Raw genomic sequence first — 27,287 nt, forward strand, 5'->3', positions numbered from 1 at the left:
AGTTTTTGATTTGGGGAGAAATCAGCTCATTTAATGGCTTGTAAATGTGATCTTATAAAATTAGGTAATTTAGGAAGGTTTTTATCATTATCATCATTATATTAATTTTTCTTTAGTAGTCATGATTTTATTATTGCTCTGGTAGTCTATGCAGCCACTGGGTCCAGGAATTCCAAAGAGGAGCTCTGAAAGATGTGAAAATCTTCAAGAGTCAAAGGAATGAAGCTATTTGCTGGGCTCCGCAGATAACAAGAAGGCATGATCATCATCGTCATCATCATCATCATCATCACCATTAGGTGGTGCCACCTCCCAGATTCTACAACTCCCATAGCCAGCTGGGAGAGCTGACAATAGCTACTGTCTCTCTGCAAGCCATCAGTATAAAACTCTTTTCTGGAGTGAACATAAACATTTGATGATTTTACTGAGAAAACAGAAGACATTCCTGCCCTACCCGCAGTCCCACAACACACCCCCCCTTTGCCTCACAATAAATATACTTCGTGCATGGAAGAAGAAAGGGAGGAACACGTTTATTCTAGACTAATCTGAAGTTCACTACAGATGGTTTGGCTAATTCAGTTAAAATTAAATTCTTTTCTTTACCTATTCTGTCCCCTTCACACATGGGAATTGTTTTTTGGAGTTAAATTCCTTTATAAAGTTCCTATTGTATGACTGGGAGTAATTTCTTGACAGTGGGTGAAGATGCTACATCTGTAGTTGTTCAAACAGGTGGAGGCACTTAGAGTAAGGATCCAAAGATTGCCAATTAGGTTGGCCTGTGGTCCACAAGCCAGGAAGGGATTTGAGGTCTTGAGGATCTGCTACGCCTCAGGGTAGTGGTGTTTTTTGTTTGTTTGTTTGTTTTGCGCTACGCGGGCCTCTCACTGTTGAGGCCTCTCCCCGTTGCGGAGCACAGGCTCCGGACGCGCAGGCTCAGCGGCCATGGCTCACTGGCCCAGCTGCTCCGCGGCACGTGGGGTCCTCCCTGGCCGGGGCACGAACCCGTGTCCCCTGAGTCAGCAGGTGGACTCTCAACCACTGCGCCACCAGGGAAGCCCAGGGTAGTGGTTTTTGAAGTATATTGCTTCTGTAGAAGCATAAGCTTCAACTTCTACTTTGAAAAACTTTGAAGCCATTTAAAAGTAATAAAAACATTCATGTTTAAATGTGCTAGGCACCAAATTTTAACACGTTGGAGACCCCCTGGACTAGATTTTGAAATAAACCTCTTGCTGTTTCTGTTTAACAGGAGACTGTTCTGAGGTCACAGCGTGAGCTGTTAAAACCATTTTGCAACAACTTCTCTGTGTGAATTAGACCTTTTTCGGTACTGTGCAACCAAAACAAAAGATGGAAACAAACTGGTTGCTGAGGCTGATACGGGAGGGCAACTGTTAATCTCTAATCGCTGATTTCAAATTTTTGTGTGCATCATTAGAACCTTATAGTAACTTAAAACTGTTTTAATGTGTATTATATAATGGGGCTCCCCCTTAAGAATTCAACTGAGGAAAGGGTACCTCTCCTAAAAAAAAAAAAAAATGAAAACCATTGCTTCAGATTATGTTGCAGAATTTCTGGTGCCAAAAGTGTCCTCAGAATAAATCCAGAGACCAGCTCTCTCATAGTGGCCAGTTGTGGATTTTGCCCTCCAGTAACTGTATCTTTGGTTTTTTAAAATTGGAGAATTACCCCTCCCACATTATGAACAGACTCTGTGGGACTGTCTATCAAGATGGGCCACCCTTTCCTGGGTACCACTTCAGGTCAATCAGATTCCCTCTCTTGGGAATTTGAATTATGAATGGTCCTATGCAAGAACTGAAGTGGTTGGAGGTGACTTATCCCATAGCTTTGCCCTGAAAACGCTGTCCATTGGTTTCTTTGGCCTGGCTCCTTTCACATCCCTCAGGGACCTATCCTTTCTGAGGCCTGTTGTATGGCTTTTCCTTCGATTCTTTGAGGTCTCCAGACCTCTCCAGTAGACTACTGCCCCCCTTTATTTGTTTCTTAGGCTAGCCAGAATCGTTTCTGTTGTTTGCAACCAAAACATTCTGACTGATTTGCTCCGAATTTTGCAAATGGGGAAATGGTAGTAGCATCAAGAGGTCAGTGACTTCTTCAAGGCCACACTGAGAACTTTGGCACAAGTGTAAGGCCATGCTCTACAGGAAGAAATGATCCTAAATCAATATCCACAAAAGTAGAATATATCTAGGACAGAATTCACCTTTGCACTTCGTGTGTGTATGGGAAATGGGGGAGAGAAATATGAATAATGGTGTGGGAAATAGGGTGTGTGTGTCCCAGATCTTCACAACTCTGAGTCACAGATGTATTTCAATTCTGGTCACTCAGGCAGGATTTTGCAGAGACCCAGAACCATTCTCTCAGGACCCTAAGGCTTGAGGAGGAATTCTGGATGAATCTTAGGCTCTCAAGCTGAAGGGGAACTTGGGCAGATAAATACCTAACCAGGGATCTGAGTCAACAGAAGTAAGAACTGAGAGTCTGAGGGAACAGACCAAACATGCTAACAATGGTTCTAACCTTCAACAAGGGCTGGTGGCCATGGTCCACTGGACCATGAGCTCTGTAAGGAGAGGATTGGACTTGTTCACCACAGTATTCACAGCACCTGGCACAATGCCTGGCACCTAGTACATGCTCAATACACATTTGCTGAATGAGTGAATGGGTTGGGCCTCCATGCGGTTGTTTGGATTCAGCAGCCTAGTGGTTTTGTCACTAATGGACTGGGTCTTTGGCTTTGCATCTCTGGCCTCACTCATAGGGGGCCAAATGGTGCCTGGTAGGTGAGCAATGTCTGGAAAACAGGAGCAGCAGCTGCAGTATTCCCAATATTCTAATTACTGATGACATTTACTCAGCAGCAGCTGTGGTACAAAGGAACAAAAGGTTATTGCCCTGTGGGCATGCAGCCAAAATGACAGAAAACAAAAACAAGCAACTGGTAGCTTTTCTCTGTCTGTGTGTGTATGTTGCTTGTTGTGTTAAGGTATAAGAAGCAACACTAGTTCAGATTTATAACAAGAACAGCAAGAGTGATTATATCCCATTTTACAGACAAGTAAATAGAAGCCCAGAGAAACACAGACTTTCCCAATGTGCAGAATCGTGTCCCCAGCCTAGCCTGGAGCACCCATCTTTTTGTGTGTGTGCTCCATCTAGGTGGCTTGAGCTCTGTCCGGTCCAGGGTCTGATGTTTGCCTCCTCCATTCCATACTGGTTATGTCACTGCAGGCACAACAAGGGTCTCCAGTTGAGAAAGGTCCTTGGAAAGGAGGGAGTTTTAAAACATTTGAAAGAGGGAAGATTGTAAGTTGACAAGTGCGTCAGGGGAGGTGGCCCCATCTGTGCTGACCCCGGAGCCCCACTGTCCTCACCTCCAAGGACCGAGATACATGGTGGTTACCAGGGCTGAGGCAACTGCTCCGCATTATTCTGTCACATAGCCTCTTTCTAGACTCTTTCTCATGTACAGACAGGCCTTGTTAGTATTATTAAAAAAAAATTATCTTCTTACATCACCATCGTTTGCAGTTTCTTCTTTCTTATAGTGATTCCTTGGGGAAGAGCTCCAGCTCTGGGAGACGCTGACAGGTAAAACCTCAGCTTTTTTACTGGCAGGGATGCCCTCAGCCAAGCAGGGCAAGTAGGTGATGTCATTTAGAACCCTTTCCTCTCAAGGTGCTGGGAGTTTTCATGTGACTGTGCCCACACAGACCCTCTTCCTACCTTTACCACCTCTCTCCCCAAAACAGTACCTCCCAGGGTCCTTCCAGAGATAAAATGCTGCATTTCAGTTTCCCACAGACTCAGAATCTCTTAGAATCTCAGGCAACAGTTTGGAACACTTAGGAGACAGGCCCCTGATAATCCAGGACAAAAGTTGCTGCCTACTCACCACGCCCAGGCCCACTGCCTCCTTCCTGGCTGACCGAGACCGGGCAGGGAGTGAGGAAGGATTCCTGAACACATGTTTCCTACTTGGGAGAGCCCAAACTCTAGGCTTTCAGAATTAAAAATGGCTAGGGACCAATGATCAGTGTTCATTTAGCCTGGGAGTGGGAAAACTCAATCAGATTCTCTTTCTAGGGCATTTGAATTATGCATGGTCCCATGCAAGAACTGAAGCTGTTGGAGGTGACTTATCCCATCGTCTTGCCCTGAAAACATTGCCCATTGTTTACTTTGACCTGGCTCCTTTCACATCCCTCAGAGTCCTATCCTTTCTGAGGCTTGTTGTATGGCTTTTCCTTTGATTCTTTGAGGTCCTCAGACCTCTCCAGTAGACTACCGCCCTCCTTTATTTGTCTCTTAGGCTAGCCATTTTGGGGGAGCCTCCTAAGGCTCTAGGGTCCTCAGGCCAGAGCAATGCCCAGTCACAATCAGCCACCCCAGTTTGTATCCGCAGACCCCTTAGGACAGACAGCCCAGTGAGACTGTGTATGGAGTTGTAGCCTTTCTTGTTTTGGGGGCGCTGAGCGGAGCTTCTTAGAAGGGGGAAAGGGTGAAACACGAAAGGTAGTTCCTTAATGGTTCCTTTCTGCCTCCCTGGTTTTGGAGGCAGCTTCGGGTGTTCCCAGGCTTAAGGGAAGGGGGCAGCATTGTCTCTGGCGGCCACACCCAGCGATGGGCTTACCAGGAGGGCAGCCTCAGGGCCAGGTAACCAGGTTTCCCCAGGACCAGGAGAGAGCAAGTGCGCAGCCCGCGGAACTTCTGCGGTGAAGGGGACTCGGCGAAGGGAAAAGGATCTTTCGGGTTCTTTAAAGAAACAGCCACACACCTTTCATTAGCCTATATGTATTTGGATTTTAGCCCAACCCAAGCCAAGTCTCCTTGAAGCCCCGCCTCCTGAAAGCTCCGCCCAACGTCAGTAGCCACGCCCACTCCCTGTTCTAGGAAGCCACACCTACTAGAGATCGCCCGCCCCAGAAGGGCCCGTCCGGGGAACCCCGCCCCGGGGGGCCCCGCCCCTGGAAGCCCCGCCCCACCCCCGCCCACCACCCAGAGGCGCGCTCAGCAGGTGGGGTTGAGCACGCGGCAGGAACAGGCGCTGCGGAAGAAGCGGCACTGGCAGAAGGCGCACGGGTCGCAGCAGGCGGGCGCCGGCGGCTTGCAGCTGTCGCGGGTGGCCACGCAGGTGCCAGGCGGCGGGGGCCGGGGCTGTGCCACCTTCTTCATCGAAGCCTTTTTCTGCGGGGAAACGCCGGGGCTGCCCGAGCAGTCCACGTCCGCCCCACTCGTCCTCACCTCTGCCTGGGGACTCCTTGGACTATGAAGGCCCCCGACCAGACATCCCCACCTTCTGCCCACCGCCCGCTCGACTGATGCCCACAGGGCACCCCAGCGGGTCCCCGCCTGCTCCCCCAACAGTGCCCCACTTCATCAAAACTTAACTGGCTCCGGCCTGGCCTCTTCTCTCCCTAGGGCATCCCACTCAGCTCCACCGTTTTTAACTACCGTCTCTGTTGTCTTCCCCTTCCAGTGTAGCCACAATCCCTGTCAGTTCTGCCTTCACAATAGATCTGGAGTCTACCCACTGCTTCACTACCGCTGCTACCCTGGGCTAGGCCCCTGTCTGCGGCTCTTGCCCCCTTACAGTCCAACCTCCAGTGCACAAAAGGGACCTCTCAGAAGACCTATGATGGCATCACACTCGGGCTTAAAGCACACCCTCCTCCCCCTTACTCTGGTCCTTGAGGCCCTCTGTGGTTTGGCCCGCCCACCTCTCCCACCGGTCTTTACCACACTGCCTTCTGTGCACCGAACACAAGAAATGAGTTCCTACTGCAGGAGCTTTGAGTTTGCTACTCCCTTTTCTGGGGACATTCTTTGCTGTGCTGTCCAATACAGGCAGCCACCAGTCAGCCATATGTGGCTGCTGAGTACCTGAAATGTGTCTAGTGCAATTGAGGAACTGAGTTTTCAAAAAACAAGGTTTTATTTTCATTTTACTTATTTTTAGGGTTATTTTCTATTTATGTCAAGTGATACTGGTTTTCTACATTGGTTATGTAGGTTTTTAAATAACTATATAACCATGATAGAAAAGTTTTAAAATTAAAGTTTTAATTTTAAACAAATATATTAAATAGGTGAAACTCAGATATGGTAAAAGTTGTGGAAATGGTTCTGAAATGACTGAGGTTTGGGAAACATTGCATTCATCCAAAAGAATGAGTGATGGTGAAATTTCAGGCAGGGTGTGAGCTAGTATAGGAAGATGCTTTTTAGCAGGTAAGCTATTTTGCTCAGTGAACCTTAGCTTTCTGGGCTTCAGCTCCTGGGGGTCTGGTTCAGGGCTTGAGGCCAGGTAGTTTTGGTAGCTTTCAGTTTCTTGTGGGCATGTAGGCCTGGGAAATCTTTTATTTAGTTCTTAGCCAGAGCTTGGGGATCCTCTCCCTTTAAGTCCAGTCCCACCCCAACAATGTGAGCTCCCAGGCCTACCTTGGAAGATCTTTTCTTTTTTTCCGCTTCTTTTCTGCTGATCTTTTTGGATTTCTTGTTCTGTGCTTCAAAGAGAGAAGGAGCAAAGCCAGTCTCTGAGGGCCCTGAGCTGCAATGAAGGGGGAGGAGCAGAGGGGGCTCCAGGAAGCCCCAGGGTAGGGGAGAAGATGAAGGGTTGGCTGGATAGATCACATCTTGGGACTTAGGCCAGCAGGTTCTTGTTAGCCTGGCTGCAGACCTGGAGACAGAGACTGAGAGCAGAGTCCTCTGAGGGAAAGCAAAGGTGGCCCTGGAAAATGGACTCAGTGTCTTGTACATGGATGGACTTGTTTTTCCTGTATCCCTATTTTCCATTTCTCAGAGCTTTGGAGCCAGGCATACCTGATTTGAATCCTGACTCTGTGATATAATAGCTTTGTGGCCTTGAGCAACCTACTTAATCTCCTTAAGACTCAGTTTTCTCATCTGCAAGTAGGATACTGTAATACCTACCTTGAAGAGTTGTCTTGAGGATAAATGAGGTATGTTTATAAAGCAGAAATCTGACACATTGAAGGTGATCAGTCAATGTTAATGTGCCCCAGTCCCTTCCCTGATATACCTAGAATATCCTCTTTTTGAAGTGAGAGACAAGTCAGCAAGGAATATTAGTTTTGAGCTTAGGTTCTGGAGTTAAACACCTGGGTTTGAATTCTGGCTCTGCCAATTAAGAACTGTGTGTTAGTTACTTAACTTTTCTAAGACTTAATTTACTTAGCTGTTAAATAAAATAGGAATAAAAATAATACTCACTTCACAGTGCCTAGCACAAAATAAGTATATATGTTATTATTATTATTGTCAGATGAAGTCGAGCCAGAAGATCTCCATGCCAGGTTCTAATGCCCATGATATTTTCTCCCAAGCAGTCATTTTCAATTCTCAACCCTGGCATGAAAGGACTAGTTCATCCCAGACTTGGTTATATTCTGCAGCATTTCCTAAAATTTTTACCATTGATAGGAGTTCCGTGACTCATTAAGTTTCAGAAATGTTAAGTTAAACCAAATTCACCAATTGTCATGACTTTAAGGTTTCTCAGAGCCTCTAACATGCTAAGCTGCATATTCGATTGGTGGCAGGCAGGGCTTTCCTAAACCAAATGAGTTAAGGGGCACTTTATTCCTCCAGGACTGTTTTGAGGAATGAGCATGAAGGAGCTCTGACCTATGGCAGTGGATCCTGGTATCAGCTTGGGGAGTGTGTTTGACATCCTGCAGTTCTCTTGGGCCACAGCCTGGAGGCTGGGCCCCAGGCTAGGCTACCTACCCACAATAGAGACAGAAGGGAAATCCAACAGGTTCATGGAAGAGTTGCTCCTTAGGCTCCTTTCATCTCTGGGCTTTTCCTCAGGTGCCAGGTGGCTGTAGGCAGTGAGGAAGCACAGGCAGACCAGCAGGGTAGCCAGGAGGAGGCGTGTGACATCCATTCCGGGAGGCCTGAGTGGGACAGAGAAGGCAATCAGGTGGGCCAGGGGTCCTGGCAAATGGATGTGCCCTCCTGCTTTCTTTGGGCTGGTGCTCTGACCCCATTCCACACCCCAGTGTCCCAGGGGAGTTGGAGGACCAGCAAGGCTTAGGACAGGGAAGGGGAACTGATGAAGGAAGAAGAGAGAAAAGGAGAGATGGGAGAGGAAGAAAGAAAGACAAGAAAGGGAGGGAGGGATTTCCCTGGGGGTGCAGTGGTTAAGAACCTGCCTGCCAATGCAGGGGACATGGGTTCGAGCCCTGGTCCGGGAACATCCCACATGCTGTGGAGCAACTAAGCCCGTGAGCCACAACTACTGAGCCCGTGAGCCACAACTACTGAAGCCTGCATGCCTAGAGCCCGTGCTCCGCAACAAGAGAAGCCACCACAACGAGAAGGCCATGCACAGCAATGAAGAGTAGCTCCCACTTGCCCCAACTAGAGAAAGCCCGTGCGCAGCAATGAAGACCCAACACAGCCATAAATAAATAAATAAATTTATTATTTTTTTAAAAAAAGGGAGGGAGATTGAAGTAAGCAGAAAAGGAATGCATTGCAATTGGTCTCTGCCTTCCAGAGGGTGGGGTGCTGGGGTTTTTTTAAGTCAGTGGCCCCAGGAGACCCTAGGCTTGGGCAGAGTTGTTGAAAGGTCCCCAGTAATGCCTCACAGTGGTAGAGGTCTTACTGAAGTGCAGAGAATAAGGCTCATGAGTTAAGACTGAACGAGACGGTGTAGGGATAAATGGCTTTTTTGGACAAGTGTGTAAGTCATTGCATATGCTATATTCCGACATCCAGAGGAAATAAATGCAGATATGGTTTGCGTCGAGAGGATAGAATGGACCTGTTCAAATAGGCTAACTATATTTATTGATTTATTGCTAGCTGGATTTTGATGAACCAGACAGATCCCAGAGCGGAGTTCTTCCCATGAATGTCTAGGTTTGGCTTAGTGAGGGTTCACAGCTTCAACAGCATCTTCATCTTCTCTGAGTGTGGAATCCCCACTCCTTACCCACCCTGTGCATGTTCTTTCTGGTCTGGGAAAAAGCTGAGACTGCTTTCCCAAGGTTCTCTGGCCCTGCCATAGGCATAGTGGGTGAGAAGACAATAAAGCAATCTGCTCATGCTGGTCCTGCCCATTCCTGGGCTCAGCCTGGCAATTTCTAGCCTATTCCTCCCAGCCCTCAGATTGCTAAGAGTAAAATTTTCTCCATTTCTGTTACATTCCAGGAGAAGGAGGACCCAAATAGCCAGCCCCCAACCTCATTCTAAACTTCTTAAAGGTAGAGGGGACAGTCCTTTCCTTTTGAAGTTCATCCTCAACCTCTCTCAGCCCTAACTCCATTTCTTCTGATTCCTTCAGATCCTTTCATCAATGGGCATTTATTTGCCTATCATGAACTGGCCACCAATTTTCTTTCTCAAAGCCTGGTAGTGAGTCAACAGAATGAGCACTGGGCTCGGAGTCAGGACCTCTGAGTTCTTATCTTGACTTAAGCATTAGTAAATGCGTGACTTTGGACAAATCCATTCTTTTTTTCTTTTTAATGGACTCTAATTTTCTTTTTGGTAAAATGTGGGCTAGGTGAGTGGTTTGCATTCATTTAGCAGGGGAGCTCTTTCTTCAAATAAACAATGACTTGAAGAATCCCAATGTATAAAACAGAAAGAGGCAATACAGAGGTTTTTCAAGCAGCTCACATCTTTTTTGTGTGGTGAGACAATACATCTCCTCAGGCCCTAGAGCCCAAAACATTTTTTGAGGCCCTAAATTTCCCAGCTCCATGCAGTTCCATCTCAGAGGTTTCTAGTCCCTATCAGCAATAGTTAACCCAAACAAACCTTTATCAGGAAAGTCTGGGGATTGAGGCATAGTAATTTGCTCCATTCTCTGCTTCTCAGAACTTTGTACTGTTCTCTGTCAAATACTTTATCACATTGTTTATGTGTTTGTCTCTCCCACTTGATAAAAAATAGGTCATGTTTTATTCATTTCTATGACCATGAACCTGGCACAGTGACCAGCCCCAAGCAGTAACTTGGACCTCTCTTCCTAGCAGGACTCCCTCTCTCTTTCTCTAATGATGCTGCTGGGCTCTCAGCTTAGAGAGCAATTTCTCCTTCTCTCTTGTTGCCAACACCCAGTCAATCAGTCATTAAGTTCTAGTGATTTTCACTCCCCCCAATTCTAACAACCCTCCCTCCCTTTCCATTCCTTCTGTCCGTGCAGCCTAGTTCCTCCCACTTGGTCTTCCATAAGAGCCTCCTCACTGGCCTCCTTGACTCTAGAACATATAACCAGACTAAGCTTCCTTTTAAATAAAGCCCCATTTCCTTTCATTCATTCATTCATTCATACATACATTCATTCATCTAGTTAAAAAATATTTGTTAAGTACCAACTATGAACCAGTGCTATGCTAGATTCTTGGGTAAAAATAGTGATCAAGGGGCTTCCCTGGTGGCGCAGTGGTTGCGAGTCTGCCTGCCGATGCAGGGGACACGGGTTCGTGCCCCTGTCCGGGAGGATCCCACATGCCGCGGAGCGGCTGGGCCCGTGAGCCATGGCTGCTGAGCCTGCGCGTCCGGAGCCTGTGGTCCTCAACGGGAGAGGCCACAACAGTGAGAGGCCCACGTACTGCAAAAAAAAAAAAAAAATACACAATGATGCCTGTCCTTACAGAGCTTACATTCTATCAGGGATGACTGACAAGTTAAATAAGTTATTCTGATAAAGCTTGTGCTATGGGAGACCTCAACTAGTGCATGGACTAGGGAAGGTCTCTTGAAGCATGTTGTATTGAAGCTGAAAACAGAGGGCTGATTTGGACTTATCCATGTTGAAGAGGAGAGTGGAGGTGGTGATGGCAGTGTTGCAGACACTGAGAACCATATACATGAAGATCCAAAGGCAAGAGAGGATGGTGCATTTGAGGAACTAGAAAAGATCAGTAAGGCTGGCAAATGAACATAACAGGAGATGGAAGCAAGGGCCAGATCATGATGGGACTTGTAAACCATGGTAAGGAGTTTGAACAATATCTTTTTTTTTTTTTTTTTTTTTTTTTTTTGCGGTACGCAGGCCTCTCACTGTTGTGGCCTCTCCTGTTGCGGAGCACAGGTTCCGGACACGCAGGCTTAGCAGCCATGGCTCACGGGCCCAGCCGTTCCGCGGCATGTGGGATCTTCCCGGACCGGGGCACGAACCCACGTCCCCTGCATCGGCAGGCGGACTCTCAATGACTGCGCCACCAGGGAAGCCCTGAACAATATCTTAAGGTCGATGGAAAATGAATGAAAAGTTTTGAATAGGGGGAGGGACTTGTTCAGATTTGCATTGTAGAAAGATCCCTCTGACTGGGGTGGGGAGATGGAGGGGACAAGACTGAAAGGAAGGAAAACCAATTAAGAGGCTGCTGCTGGTTCCAAGCATTCTATTCCTCTGCAGGGGTTACCCTGACTACCAAATGAAATACATAATCCATAGCCTCAAAAAGGCACCAGAGCCCTCCCAACCTGCCTTCCACATTCCTTTCCAGCTTTATCTTTTCCTATAGGAAGTATATATCCTAGCCAAGCTTGGCTACTACCTGGTCCCCATACAAAGCTCGTCCTTTACCACATCTTAAGCCTGACCACTTCTGACCTAAGCACAGTACTTAGCTTGTTATACAAGCATTTATTTACTAACCACTGGGGCTGAATCTGTAGCCGTTAATGACTGCAGTATTCATTTGCCCTTTCCATATTTCGTGTAGCATTTGTACAGTCTTCAAGCTAAAAATGTTTTTCACGTTTGTAAAGTTTTCTATTAAAAAAAAAAAAACAACCCAACAGAGACCCTATGTGGTCCACAAAGCATAAAATATTTACTCTCTGGCCTTTCACAGAAAAAGTCTGCTGACCCTCTCTAGATTGTGAGAATAGCGAGGGGCTGTTAGGCAAGCAAGCATGTCACGTCTGCTCTCTCAATATCTACTAACTGATTGAAGTAATTAACTGCTTCTTTGGGTAAAGGTATTGATGATCCTTATTAAAAGACCCATGTGACTTGGGAAAGTTAACTTGTGCCATTACCAACCAATAATACTTGTCATTAATTTATCAGGTTTCAGATTCGCTTTAGGACAGGGCTGGGTCCTAATGAGACAAGAGTTAGGATTGGTAAGTTTTGATTATTAGAGGCAGAGGGAAAATATCCATTCTGAGTAGTTATCATAATGTTTTGAAACTTTCTATTACACCATGCTGCCTAGAATTCATAAAGATGCAGTGCAATAACCCCTGGAATACAAATAAGAAATATAATCATTGGAAATCGCAAGATAATATTTTGATTAGTTGCATAAAATTAAAAGTGTATTTTAAGATTTTATTTTGTATCCCCAATCTCTTCCAAAAGCAATTTTTAAAAAAACCTTTTTCTTGTTTTTAATTAATTGATTTATTTTTTGGCTGCGTTGGGTCTTGGTTGTGGTACGCGGGATTTTTGTTGAGGCATGCGGGCTTCTCTCTAGTTGTGGAGTGCAGGTTTTCTCTCTCATTGTGGTGCGCGGGTTCCAGAGTGCTTGGACTTCGTAGTTTGGGACACTCAGGCTCTCTCCTTGAGGCGCATGGGCTTAGTCGCCCTGTGGCATGTGGGATCTTATTTCCCAGACCAGGGATCGAACCCGTGTCCCCTGCATTGGAAGGCGGATTCTTTACCACTGGACCACCAGGGAAGTCCCAAGAGACCATTTTTTTTTCAAGCAGCAGAGCTCTGGTATCAGTGGGTATTAATTAGAAGGACAAATCAGAAATAAATTCAACTTGAAAAGAGAAAAAAAAGAAAGGAAAGAATGGAGATATGGTGGAATGGGTTGGGGAGAAGCTCTGATTAAGGAAAAGCTCTGATTAAGGCAAGTCACAAAAGTCATGTCATTGATTGAGAGGCATTATATGCAGTTATTCTATTTCTTTGGGTTTTCCTTATCACGACTGACATAAAACTAACCAAAAAACATGCTGGGAATTCCTGCAAAGAAGTGAAAGGGTAATTGGGAAATGGGAGTTAGAAAAGGAGTGGCTGGAGTTTGGGGGGAATGAACTGAGACCCAAAGATCACATTCATCACTTCCTCTGAACACCGGATAATGCAGGAATTATCACCATCACAGCAACCAGCAGGCTTAATATAAATAGTAGCCACTGCACAATGGGCAGTGAGGAGATGTCACTAGCTAACATCTCTAGACTAATTAAGGATATAGTGAATTACAGGGCTTAATTATTATTTTTTAATTTTAAAATTAAATTAAATTTATTTTTTATACAGCATGTTCTTATTAGTTATCCATTTTATACATATTAGTGTATAAATACACCCCCACCACCACTTTCCCCCCTTGGTGTCCATACATTTGTTCTCTACATCTGTGTCTCTATTTCTGCCCTGCAAACCGGTTCATCTGTACCATTTTTCTGGGTTCCACATATATGCGATAATATACGATATTTTTCTCTTTCTGACTTACTTCACTCTGTATGACAGTCTCTAGATCCATCCATGTCTCCACAAATGACCAATTTCGTTCCTTTTTGTGGCTGAGTAACATTCCATTGTATATATGGACCACATCTTCTTTATCCTCCTCTGTCGATGGGCATTTAGTTTGCTTCCATGACCTGGCTATTGTAAATAGTGCTGTAGTGAACATTGGGGTGCATGTGTCTTTTTGAATTATGGTTTTCTCTGGGTGTGTGCCCAGTAGTGGGATTGCTGGGTCATATGGTAATTCTATTTTTAGTTTTTTCAGGAACCTCCATACTGTTCTCCATAGTGGCTGTATCAATTTACATTCCCACCAACAGTGCAAGAGGTTTCCCTTTTCTGCACACCCTCTCCAGCATTTGTTGTTTGTAGATTTTCTGATGATGCCCATTCTAACTGCTGTGAGGTGATACCTCATTGTAGTTTTGATTTGCATTTCTCTAATAATTAGTGATGTTGAGCAGCTTTTCATGTACTTCTTGGCCACCTGTATGTCTTCTTTGGAGAAATGTCTATTTAGTTCTGCCCATTTTTTGATTGGGTTGGCTTTTTTTAAAATATTGAGCTGCATGAGCTGTTTATATATTTTGGTGATTAATCCTTTGTCCGTTGATTCATTTGGAAATATTTTCTCCCATTCTGAGGGTTGTCTTTTCATCTTGTTTGTAGTTTCCTTTGCTTTGCAAAAGCTTTTAAGCTTCATTAGGTCCCATTTGTTTATTTTTGTTTTTATCTCCATTACTCTAGGAGGTGGATCAAAAAAGATCTTGCTGTGATTTATGTCAGAGAGTGTTCTTCCTATGTTTTCCTCCGAGAGTTTTATAGTGTCCAGTCTTACATTTAGGTCTCTAATCCATTTTGAGTTTATTTTTGCGTATGGTGTTAGGGAGTGTTCTAATTTCATTCTTTTACATGTAGCTGTCCAGTTCTCCCATCACCACTTATTGAAGAGACTATCTTTTCTCCATTGTATATCCTTGCCTCCTTTGTCATAGATCAGTTGACCATAGGTGCGTGGGTTTATCTCTGGGCTTTCTATCCTGTTCCACTGATCTGTATTTCTGTTTTTGTGCCAATACCATATTGTCTTGATTACTGTAGCTTTGTAGTATAGTCTGAAGTCAGGGAGTCTGATTTCTCCAGCTCTGTTTTTTTCCCTCAAGACTGCTTTGGCTATTTGGGGTCTTTTGTGTCTCCATACAAATTTTAAGATTTTCTGTTCTAGACCTGTAAAAAATGCCACTGGTAATTTGATAGGGATTGCACTGAATCTGTAGATTGCTTTGGGTAGTATAGTCATTTTCACAATATTGATTCTTCCAATCCAAGAACATGGTATATCTCTCCATCTGTTTTTGTCATCTTTGATTTCTTTCATCAGTGTCTTATAGTTTTCTGAGTACAGGTCTTTTGTCTCCCTAGGTAGGTTTATTCCTAGGTATTTTATTCTTTTTGTTGCAATGGTAAATGGGAGTGTTTCCTTAATTTCTCTTTCAGATTTTTCATCATTAGTGTATAGGAATTCGAGAGATGTCTGTGCATTAATTTTGTACCAAATTCATTGATTAGCTCTAGTAGTTTTCTGGTGGCATTTTTAGGATTCTCTATGTATCTGCATGTATCTCTACGGATCTATGATTCTCATGTCATCTGCAAACAGTGACAGTTTTACTTCTTCTTTTCCAATTTGTATTCTTTTATTTCTTTTTCTTCTCTGATTGCCGTGGCTAGGACTTCCAAAACTATGTTGAATAATAGTGGTGAGAGTGGACATCCTAGTCTTGTTCCTGATCTTAGAGGAAATGCTTTCAGTGTTTCACCATTGAGAATGATGCTTGCTGTGGGTTTGTCGTATATGGCCTTTATTATGTTGAGGTAGGTTCCCTCTATGACCACTTTCTGGAGAGTTTTTATCATAAATGGGTGTTGAATTTTGTCAAAAGCTTTTTCTGCATCTATTGAGATGATCATATGGTTTTTATTCTTCAGTTTGTTAATATGGTGTATCACAGTGATTGATTTGCATATATTGAAGAATCCTTGCATCCCTGGGATAAACCCCACTTGATCATGGCGTATGATCCTTTTAAAGTGTTGTTGGATTCTATTTGCTAGTATTTTGTTGAGGATTTTTGCATCTATATTCATCAGTGATATTGGTCTGTAATTTTCTTTTTTTGTAGTATCTTTGTCTGGTTTTGGTATCAGGGTGATGGTGGCCTCATAGAATGAGTTTGGGAGTGTTCCTTCCTCTGCAATTTTTTGGAAGAGTTTGAGAAGGATGGGTGTTAGCTCTTCTCTAAATGTTTGATAGAATTCACCTGTGAAGCCATCTGGTCCTGGACTTTTGTTTGTTGGAAGATTTTTAATCACAGTTTCAATTTCATTGTTGTTCTGTTCATATTTTCTATTTCTTCCTGGTTCAGTCTTGGAAGGTTATACCTTTCTAAGAATTTGTCCATTTCTTCCACATTGTCCATTTTATTGGCATAGAGTTGCTTGTAGTAATCTCTTAGGATGCTTTGTATTTCTGTGGTGTCTGTTGTAACTTCTCCTTTTTCATTTCTAATTTTATTGATTTGAATCTTCTCCCTCTTTTTCTTGATGAGTCTGGCTAATGGTTTATCAGTTTTGTTTATCTTCTCAAAGAACCAGCTTTCAGTTTTATTGATCTTTGCTATTGTTTTCTTTGCTTCTATTTCATTTATTTCTGCTCTGATCTTTATGATTTCTTTCCTTCTACTAACTTTGGGTTTTCTTTGTTCTTCTTTCTCTAGTTCCTTTAGGTGTAAGGTTAGATTGTTCATTTGAGATTTTTCTTGTTTCTTGAGGTAGGCTTGTATTGCTATAAACTTCCCTCTTGTAACTGCTTTTGCTGCATCCCATGGGTTTTGGATCATCATGTTTTCATTGTAATTTGTCTCTAGGTATTTTTTGATTTCCTCTTTGATTTCTTCAGTGATCTCTTTGTCATTTAGTAACATATTGTTTAGCTTCCATGTGTTTGTGTTTTTTACATTTTTTCCCCTGTAATTGATTTCTAGTCTCATAGCGTTGTGGTCAGAAAAATGCTTGATATGATTTCAATTTTCTTAAATTTACTGAGGCTTGATTTGTGACCCAAGATGTGATCTACCTTGGAGAATGTTCCCTGTGCACTTGAGAAGAAAGTGTAATCTGCTGTTTTTGGATGGAATGTCCCATAAATATCAATTAAAGCTATCTGGTCTATTGTGTCATTTAGAGCTTGTGTTTCCTTATTAATTTTCTGTTTGGATGATCTGTCCATCGGTGTAAGTGAGGTGTTAAAATCCCCCACTATTATTGCGTTACTATCGATTTCCTCTTTTATAGTTGTTAGCAGTTGCCTTATGTATTGAGGTGCTCCTATGTTGGGTGCATATATATTTATAATTGTTATATCTTCTTCTTGGATTGATCCCTTGATCGTTATGTAGTGTCCTTCCTTGTCTCTTGTAACATTCTTTATTTTAAAGTCTATTTTATCTGAGTATTGCTACTCCAGCTTTCTTCTGATTTCCATTTGCATGCAATATCTTTTTCCATCCCCTCACTTTCAGTCTGTATGTGTCCTTAGGTCTGAAGTGGGTCTCTTGTAGACAGCATATATATGGGTCTTGTTTTTGTATCCATTCAGTGACCCTGTGTCTTTTGGTTGGAGCATTTAATCCATTCCCATTTAAGGTAATTATCGATATGTATATTCCTATTACCATTTTCTTAATTGTTATGGGTTTGTTTTGTAGGTCCTTTTCTTCTCTTGTGCTTCCCTCTTAGAGAAATTCCTTTAGTATTTGTTGTAGAGCTGGTTTGGTGGTGCTGAATTCTCTTAGCTTTTGCTTGTCTGTAAAGCTTTTGATTTCTCCTTTGAATCTGAATGAGATCCTTGCCGGGTAGAGTAATCTTGGCTGTAGGTTCTTCCCTTTCATCACTTTAAATATATCATGCCACTCCCTTCTGGCTTGTAGAGTTTCTGCTGAGAAATCAGCTGTTAACCTTATGGGAACTCCTACAGGACTTAATTTTTTTAAAAAGTTTCCTTTGCTGTGCAAGTAACTCTTAAGAAATAAACTTAAAATACAATTTCTTAGAACCTAAGTAACTTAGTGGAATTATAAAGCTAGACTAAGTCTGGGAAAGGTGAACTCTCAGTGGAATTAATCTTATTTGTGTATTGGGAGAAGGTAAGAACCAATATTCCTTACACAAATCCTGGGGAGATATGTATATTCTAAATGTAATATATGTCCATAATACCTAGGTGTATTATGATGCTTGGGGTCAGATTTTTTTTTTAGGATTCAGAATTTTAGAAAAACAATATCTTCTATATTAAACCACATATAAGGGCTCTAGAAGCACCCATTAAAAATGTACTGATGCTTCTGTAGCAAAAAGGTATGGATAAACAAACAAAGGATAAACAAAGACTGTGAATTGATTTGCATCAATTCAGGACAGGTTTTTTACCAAATGAGTTACCAAAGGAAAAAAAAACTTACAGCAGAGTTTTGGGATTTTGCAATTTCAGGTAATGGATTATGGACCTATACAAACCCTCAACATGGGACACACACTCCATCTATTAATACAGGATCATAATGCTGACAAAAATGACTACCTGTGCAATTGCTTTTCTCAAGAGTAATTTGTCTTTCCACTCTGTAGTGGTAAAGACTGTTCTTCGATCTGTGGTATCACTGATGACAATTCTTCCTCTTAAACTCATCATCTGCTTTAAGTTACTGCTTAGGACTTAAGATGAGTTTCTCTTCAGTATGTGGATACAAAGAATCCAGAAAGGAGAATCAGGTTACACGGACATACCTGCCAGTTAAGTGGCTGTGTGACCCTTGGCCCATTTGGGCCTGTGCTTTCTCATCTGCAAAATGAGAGGATAGGACTACATGACTCAGTACAGATTACGAGGCACAGAGTCGAAATTTAATAAAGATTTGTTTAATGAATTAAAGAATTAAAGACCTTTCTATTTTTAAATTCTATGAATCCATAATTTCTGATTCCTGCTTCCTGGACTTTGGGGAGATTAAGCAGCTGCACAAAGAAGGATTTTGTAAAGGCCACTTGTTGTGTATCCTTAAGAGTTGAGGAATTTATAAATGCATGAGTGTGACTGAATCTGATTAAACTCTGGAAAAGAGGGCATGGAAAGTCATGGCTAAATGTAAGTGGTTTATATACCTCAGGAGTGCTGTTGATGTGTGTGTGTGCATGCGCGTGTGCGCGCACATGAGTACTAATGTGTAAGGGCCTGACTGAGGGAATATAGGAGATAGCAGTGTCCAGAGCATCTCTGAGTATGGTAAGGTGAGGAGATGGTGTATCAGTATGCAGCATACACCGAGTGTACACTGCATACATCCCCTTAGCTATGGCACTGGGATAGCCTGATATCTTAATCCTTTAGGGTAAAGGCCTTGATCCTAAAAGCAAAGGAAAGGGTTATAATGTTCCAGTGATGGGGGATGGCTAACCACCTACTGGGACAGAGGTATAGTAAGAGATGAGAACGGAAGAAGAGGTGAAGGCAGCAGTCTTCTTGAAGACAGTGAACAATATTAGCTGCTGACCAAACTAGGTGTAATGAGGTGCAGTCCTGACAGCCTGCCCTGGGCTGTGCTGGTGGCACCTGTGAGGGAAACCAGGGTGTCTGGGCAGCCAGCAAGCTGGCACCGTAGGGGAGGAGACGGGGCTCAGTTGATTGTAATAGTGGCTTCCATCAGTCCTGCCAAGCACCAATGGCTAGGGGTCTGATGAAACTCATCCCTGTGAAAAAGAAAGTTGCTAGAATCAAAGCAGTGTTGGGTATACATCCAGCATGGAAGAGCAACTCATATAGGCTTGTGGTGACAGAGGCAGATTTTCCTCTGACCAGTCTTTTGGAACAAAACATATACTTGGGAGGAAAGGGAAATTATAGCAGCAGAGAATCTTAACTTAAAATTGTCTGCAAAATTTTGTGCATATGTGCATTTTTCTGGGGAGAAGGTCCATAGTTTCTCTGGATCTATAAGTGTGTCTCTGGCCCCTAAAAAAACTCAGAACCACTCAGCTTCTAGGAGCTAAAATGAAAACCCCTTCTTGGTATATTATGTTCCTGCAACTTGACGGCCTCATCCTGAATCACAGGCACATGAGAGCAGAGGATATTGTCAATATTTTTCTCTGCCCTGGAACACTCTCAAAGCCTATAACTCTTCTGGCTCATCAGCCACAGTTTTTGATATGCCAAAACCTGGGAGAAGTAACACACAATTTTTGTTGTGGTTTAGTTTCTCAGCCAAACTAGCTGTACCAAATACTGAGGGTCAGGGCCAGAGAAGAAATATCTCTCATTCATAGTTACCTAGATTCCCCACACCAGATGTTCAGCAGCTGCATAAGGATACCACTGCCTTACATATCTTTCATCCACCTGGGCAGCTGGTGATACGCATCCACTACAAGTGCCTGGCCAGGCTGAGCTTAGGAGGCTCCACTGGGGCTACCGGCCCATTCCTTAATGTTCACCCAGGCTTATTAGTGCTGATAATTTCTGGGGTAGCAGGAGAGTGGCAATATGTTTTATCTACTTAGTTTTGTCCTAGAACAGCCAATCAAGCAACAAAAATTTTTTGAATGCTGTGGGAAGCCTTCCCTGACTGTCCCCTCCAGGAGAGTTAATTATTCTCTCCTCCCTAGACACACTGTATTGTAATGATTTGTTCATTTGCCTGTCTCTTCTAGATTGAAGACTCATTAAGGGCAGAGCCTGTGCCTTATTCATCTCCATGCTCATCCCCTCCCTACTACTCCTAGCCCCAGAGCCTAAGCTCAGCACAAAATAAGGCCTCAGTAAATGTTTCTCTCAATTGAATTAATTTACTAAATGCTCAATATAAATGAATATGGATATTCCCTGGCAGTCCAGTGGTTAGGACTCCACGCTTGCATTGCAGCAGGTGTGGGTTCCATCCCTGGTTGGGGAACTAGGATCCCACAAGCCACCATGGTGCGGCCAAAAAAAAAAAAAAAGATGAATAAAGAGTCCCTGCCTTTAGATGGCTTTCAGTCCTGCAGGGAAGACAAATAACTAACAAAAAAAAAAAATGAGGAGAGAAGTGCTAGAGTTGAGGTACAAGTGAAATAAATGCCTTGGGTAAGCAGAAAAAAGAGGGTGGTTAAATTGCACAGGGTCTTGGATGATTTTGTGAGTTATTGTTGAACAAGGACCTCTCTAATTTCCTCAGCCTCCTTCCAGTTTTGGGCTGCAGCTCCTGGAGTGCTCAAACATTCTGTGCTGCTCTTGCCAGTTCCTCCCTCTTTCACATGGTTCTATGCAGCATACAGCCTCTGCTGCCTTTCCCCTTTGGCAGTCTCCTTGAATTTCCTGCCCTAGAGAGTGGCTTCCTTTTACAGCCATCAGGCCACTGGTAGCCAGATGTGCACAGCCAAAGCCAATTACTGAGATTTCTATCCTATTTTAATCAATTATTTGGCTAGAGTTTTTCTTAAGAAGCCAAATCTCATACTGGGGAGATCATTAGGTCCTGTACATCCAAACCAGGCTGGTGGCCTGGGGTTGTGGGAAATAGTCAGTGGCCTGAGTCAGGAGTACAGGTGCCAAGTTCCTGATCCTCTCCCAGGGGATAGTTCTAGGTATTTCATTACAATCTCCTAATAAAACAGGGAGACCATTTTCCTTCTCATTCCTATCTCCTAGGATGTAAGTTACAGGTAGGCTACTTAATTTGTGGGGCTCTGTGCAAAATTAAAATGTGGGACCATGTGCTAAAAAATTAAGAATTTCAAGGAGAGCATTAAACTAAGCAAGCATGAGGCCCTCTAAGTGTGAGGCCCTATGCAACTGCTCAAGTGCACACCCATGAAGTCATTTCTGGTTACAAGATTGAGAAAGCTGACACTGATGGTATGACATGGTGGCTGTAAAGAAGTTTGTGAGAAAATAAAGAAGTTTGTGGATTGGGGGAAACATTAAACTACACTCAGCAGTTTCAGCAGTAAGTTATATAATGATGAGACTGCTTCTAGACATCCCCTGCAGCTGTCTTACTAGTGCTCCAGGCATCAGACATCTCAGTGGAGCAGACACCAAAGAATGGACCAGGGTTCTAGACCCAGCCCTGCCAGGAATTCACTGTGGGACTTCTGGCAAGTTACTTTCTCTCTGTGGGCATCTTTTTCTTCACTTGTACAAAAAAGGATTTAGATTAGATGTTTAAGGTGTCTTCTAACTCTGAATGTAAGCAGCTTTTGGCAGGAAAGAGCTCTCTGGAGGAGGCCCCTTTTGTCTTGTCAATTTAGCAAAGCTATAATGTAACTAACCTTAAGCCAGACACCCCCATGCTCTACTCACCTCCAGCCCAAGCACATCTTTCAAATCTTTTGATCACACAATACCTTGCCTAATCTGTTGGTTCTTTCTGTAGATCAAAGAAGTAGAAATGAAGAATAAGTAATTAACAGATGACCAAATCTCTTCCTTAGCTTCCCCTTCAGTAATCTCACAAATTGTGTGAAAAATATATCATCTAAAGAAAGATCACAAGTAGTTGACAAGCCTGCACACAGGGGGAGATGGCGACGAGTCTGATTCCCTATCTCAATGATTAACTGAGATTACTTCCCCTTTTCCCTTTAAAAACTTTCATGGGGCTTCCCTGGTGGCGCAGTGGTTGAGAGTCCGCCTGCCGATGCAGGGGACACGGGTTTGTGCCCCGGTCCGGGAAGATCCCACATGCCGCGGAGCGGCTGGGCCCGTGAGCCATGGCCGCTGAGCCTGCGTTTCTGGAGCCTGTGCTCCACAACGGGAGAGACCACAACAGTAAGAGGCCCGCATACCGCAAAACAAAAAAACAAACAAAAAAAAACTTTCATGGCTGAGCAGAATCTTGGGAGTTGATTCCACCTTCTCCCCAGAATGCTGGCTTTCTGATTAAAAGCAACATTTTCTGTTTCTACCAACACTTGCCTCTCGGGTATTAATTTTAGAGCAGCAAGCAGCTGGACTTGAGTTCAGTAACATGACTTGTGGTGATTCCAAATGAGCAGCATCCCCTTCAGAGAGGCTGTACCACATTCTGTTGAATGTTCCTTTTGATGAGAGGCCACAACAGTGAGAGGCCCACGTACCACAAAAAAAACACAAACCCCCCCAAAAAAACCCAAAACAGTAAAAGTCATACAAGGACGTCCCTGGTGGTGCAGTGGTTAATAATCCGCCTGCCAATGCAGGGGACACGGGTTCGAGCCCTGGTCCGGGAAGATCCCACATGCTGTGGAGCAACTAAGCCCGTGTGTCACAACTACTGAGCCCACGTGCCACAACTACCGAAGCCCGCAAGCCTAGAGCCCGTGCTCCGCAACAAGAGAAGCCACTGCAATGAGAAGCCCGCACACTGCACCAAAGAGTAGCCCCCCACTTGCTGCAACTAGAGAAAGCCCACATGCAGCAACGAAGACCCAACGCAGCCAAAAATAAATAAATTTAATAAATTAAAAAAAAAGAAATACATTAAAAAAAAAAAAGTCATACAAGAAAAAGCACCATATAACTTAATAATCACAACTTTTATCTTGGGATGGAAACCTGTTTCAATCGAGCACCAGATATGCACCCAAAAAGTAATCAAGAGCCTTAAAGAAGCCTCCTTTTAAATTAGTCTTCTTTTTTAAAAAACATATTTAGAGAGGAGAATGTAAAATATTAAACTCACTAGATTTTAGAATTAGTGAGAAGAGGGAATTCCCTGGCAGTCCAGTGGTTAGGACTCTGTGTTGTCACTGCTGAGGGTGCAGGTTCTATCCCTTCCGGGGGAATTAAGATCCTGCAAACTGCAAGCCATGGCCAAAAAAGAAAAAACTAAAAGAATTAATGACAAGAGAAAAAAACAGGCAGAAAAGGAAAGTAGAGAGGAGAAAGATAAGTAGGGAGGAAAAGACAACGAAATAGAAGAATTATGAGGATTGGAGCTGGGGGGTAAGGGAAACTCCAACTTTATCTGTAATTGTTTGCTTTTGTGGGGTTTTTTTGGCCACACCCGAGGTGGCTTACAGAATCTCAGTTCTCTGACCAGGGATGGAACCTGTGCCCCCTGCAGTGGAAGCGCAGAATCCTAACCACTGGACCGCCAGGGAATTCTCTCTGTAATTTTTTTTAAATAAAAAAGACTTGACGCAAATATGGTAATAAATATGGATGATTCTGGGTGGAGGTTACATGAAATTTTCCATATTTAAAAACATTCTCACAATATAATAATGGGGAAAAAAAAGAAAAGGTAAATTATACTGTGGTCTGGTCACTGTACCTGGTAGATCATGGCCCTTTGAGATGTTGATTAGTGTTCAGAGCTCTTAGGTCTTTAGACTTTCTAAGAGTGAGGCAATTATTTATAGCTAAGCCAAGATGTTGGTTCCGTTTCTCTCTGAATGGGATGTTTCCCTTTAACCAGAATAAAGCATGGTTCATCCAACTCACAAGACCAGGGTTGTGACTTAGTGTTGCTCATCCCTAAGTGGACTCCAGCTTGCCTAGGTCAGGAGAGGAGAGAAGGAAGGAAAAGGTAGCACCATCAGCATCAATCAGAATCAGCCATTGTCAGACATGGGTTTATGCTTGACCTCCAGCCTTTCTCTCTACAACCATGGGTGGGAAATAGGGAGCAAGTTAGGGGCAGAGTTGTGGACTTGTACTTTCTAGTTTGCAAGTGACAGCTTCAGTCACCTTGTTTACCTTTTATTTTTTTTCATTTTTGGCCATGCCACATGGCTTGTGGGATTTTTAGCTCCCCGACCAGGGACTGAACCCAGGCCCTTGGCAGTCAGAGTGCAGAGTTCTAACCACTGGATCACCAGGGAATTCCCCATTTACCTTGTTTAGAATGCCATGGCCATTCATCATCTCCTTCTCCAAATCCTATACTTCCCTTCAAAAGCCTGTTTAAGTCTTGCCTCCTCCAGGCCCATTGTTCTGGCCTATTTCTGGACTCTTGTCTTCTGCCAGACAAGAGGGGGCCCTCTACTTGGGGACTGCCTGGACTGTCATCTCTTAAGATTTCTATGGGAAGCCAGTCCCACCCTTTGTTGCTTCAGATCCCTCTACCTGTTGTTCCAGGCCACAGGGTCCAAGATCAACAGTGTCTCCAGTTAATATTTTTCTTCAGACAACCTCTGTTGGCTAGTCTGAGTTCTTTAGGAAGACAAAGTGGGATAACTCACAAAATAGAATTTAAGCCACATTCTGCCTCAAAATATCTTCCCTGGGCTTCCCTGGTGGCGCAGTGGTTGAGAGTCCGCCTGCTGATGCAGGGGACACGGGTTCGTGCCCCGGTCCGGGAGGATCCCACATGCCGCGGAGCGGCTGGGCCCATGAGCCATGGCCGCTGAGCCTGCGCGTCCGGAACCTGTGCTCCGCAACAGGAGAGGCCACAACAGTGAGAGGCCTGCGTACCGCAAACAAAACAAAACGAAACAAAATCTTCCCTTAACTAGCCAGATTCCATAGCATGTCTTATGGGCTATAAGGATCAAGTGCAAATGCTCTCAGTCATGGTTAAGTTGGTAGCAATTAGTGTTACTGGATTAGTTTTCTATTTTCCTACCTAAGGGCAGACCTCTGAGGAGAGGAAAAGAAGGAGAAGTAAAGAAAGGTCCAGAGAGCTCTGGGGCACTGTGTTAGGAGGGCAGATTCTGCTGAGGGTGGGCATGAGACCCCAAAAGAGGGAAAGAAACTGATGAAAAGGACCTGGAGAAACCCCCGTCATAAATTTGGCTGACTTCTCAAGATTGGGTCTGAAGAAAGGCACTTCAGGGACGGAGCTCAACGTTCTGAGGGATCCTTTATTCAGCCTCATCTATGACATACATATGGGGAAAACATTAGAAAGACAAGGCCAACTGAGCATGAGGAATTCACTAACTTCTGAAGTTGTTTTTTCTTGCTCTTTGTCTTTGGTTAATGGAGTTACCAAACTAGGATAGCTTTGCATAGCAGTTCAGCCCGGATTCTGAACCTCTGGGACTGTCGCTTGGACAACTGTAAATGTCTCTTAATTGATATCCTGTCTCCACTCTTGTCCTGTTTCAAAACAGTAGAGTGATTTTTTTTTGCGGGGTGAGGGGGAATTAAAATCACATATCACCCCCTGCTTAAAAACTTTAATAGTTTCCCATCGTTCTTGAAATAAGACCACGATTTCTTGTAAGGCCCTGTTGTTACTCTCTCTGACCTCATCTGATAGACTCTCCCTCTCAATCACTAGATTCTAGACATATTGTACTCCTTTCTGTTCCTAAAATATGCTCTTTTCTACCTTGTCCCTAATGTTCTTTCCCTGGCCTTGAACTTGATTCTTTTAGTTCTTCCCATGGCTGGATCATTGGCAACCTCTGGATCTTTGTACAAATATTACCTCCTCCATAAAAACGTCCTTCCCCAGTATTTATCTATCCCATCATCCTATTTCTTTCATAGCTCTTATCACAATTAACAATTATCTGTGTTTACCTTTGTATTGGCTTTCCTTCTCTTGTAGAATTCAAACTTCCTGAGGGCCGGGACCTTGCTATCATATTCATTTTGCTACTCCCACTACCCAGAGGTACCTGGCACAAAGCAAGGCACTCAGTAAATATTTGGTGAATGAATGAATGAATGAACAGAAAAGAAAACCAGCAACAGAAAATCCTCAGAGTTGTTGGTCCCCTTGGGACATCAGGACAGGTGACAAGTCAGATTTGGTGGTGACTTAATGTCTTTTCCTTGGCCTTTGTTCTGTCATACTGGGGCTTGGACAACCCTTAAATTTCATTAGCATCCCTTATCTGAGTGCTAGGATATGCTCAGGACTCTGGCTTTTCTTAATATCTTTTATCTTGTATGTGATCGAGAAAGGTAAAAGATATAACCTAATTTATAGGTAAAGGGACTGGTAAGGGGGCCTGAGATGGGGATATAAGAACCATAGGGCTTTAGAACTGGAAGAGAACTTATGGATCATCTTGTCCAGGAAACTTAAACCTGGCTATGCATTAGAGTCGTCAGGGGAATATTTTGCCCTTATGCTAACAGTACTTTGTTAAGATATCATTTACATACAGTAAAATGCACCAATTTTAAGTATCCAGCTTGATGAATTTTAACTTTACAAGCCTGTGTAACCACCACTCAGCTCAACGTATAGAACATTTCTTCCACTCCTGAAAGTTCCCTTGTGCCTCTTTCCAGGCAATCCCCATTTTTACCTGTCAGAGGTGATGTCTATTCTGACTCCTACCACCGTAGGTCAATTTTGCTGGTTTCTGTACTCATATAAATGGACTCATACTGAATGAAATCATTTGCATCTGACTTCTTTTGCTCAACATGATGTTTTTGAGGTTTCACCCATTTTGTTGCATGCATAAGTAGTTTGTTCTTTTTTTAATAGCTGATTAGTATTCCACTGTAAACATATCACATTTGTTCATCCCTTTTCTTGCGGAGTTTTACCAAATATAAACCCCAAAGCCTGTCCTAGGCCCACTTAATCTGAATTTCCAGGGATGGAGCCTGGGAGACATACTTTCAATAAGCTTCCAGGCAGTTGTGATATACAGCCATGTGTGAGAAACACTGATTTTTGTCCATTCACTCTGGTTCTACAGATAAGGAAACTGAGGCTCCAAGGAGGAAAGGGGTTTCCCAAGGAGACACTTGAATCAGTAAGAGTCAAGACTAGAA

At 43.5% G+C, this 27,287-nt stretch overlaps 1 protein-coding gene across 1 annotated transcript in view; it reads right to left on the bottom strand.

The window, feature by feature from the left end:
- Positions 1-4,827: 4,827 nt before the first annotated feature.
- The window catches only part of ASIP (agouti signaling protein), an 88,681-nt gene continuing 66,221 nt past the window's right edge, over positions 4,828-27,287 (bottom strand). The window contains exons 2-4 of the mRNA XM_007447804.1: positions 7,792-7,961; positions 6,484-6,548; positions 4,828-5,229 (exon numbers count right to left, since the gene is read on the bottom strand). Of these exons, the coding sequence (XP_007447866.1) occupies positions 5,053-5,229; positions 6,484-6,548; positions 7,792-7,951 (402 nt within the window). The 5' untranslated portion in view covers positions 7,952-7,961 and the 3' untranslated portion in view covers positions 4,828-5,052. The remainder of the gene's footprint in view (positions 5,230-6,483; positions 6,549-7,791; positions 7,962-27,287) is intronic.

The sequence above is a fragment of the Lipotes vexillifer genome, unplaced genomic scaffold (assembly GCF_000442215.2).
Source record: "Lipotes vexillifer unplaced genomic scaffold, Lipotes_vexillifer_v1.1 scaffold397, whole genome shotgun sequence".
Lineage (NCBI taxonomy): Eukaryota > Metazoa > Chordata > Mammalia > Artiodactyla > Lipotidae > Lipotes > Lipotes vexillifer.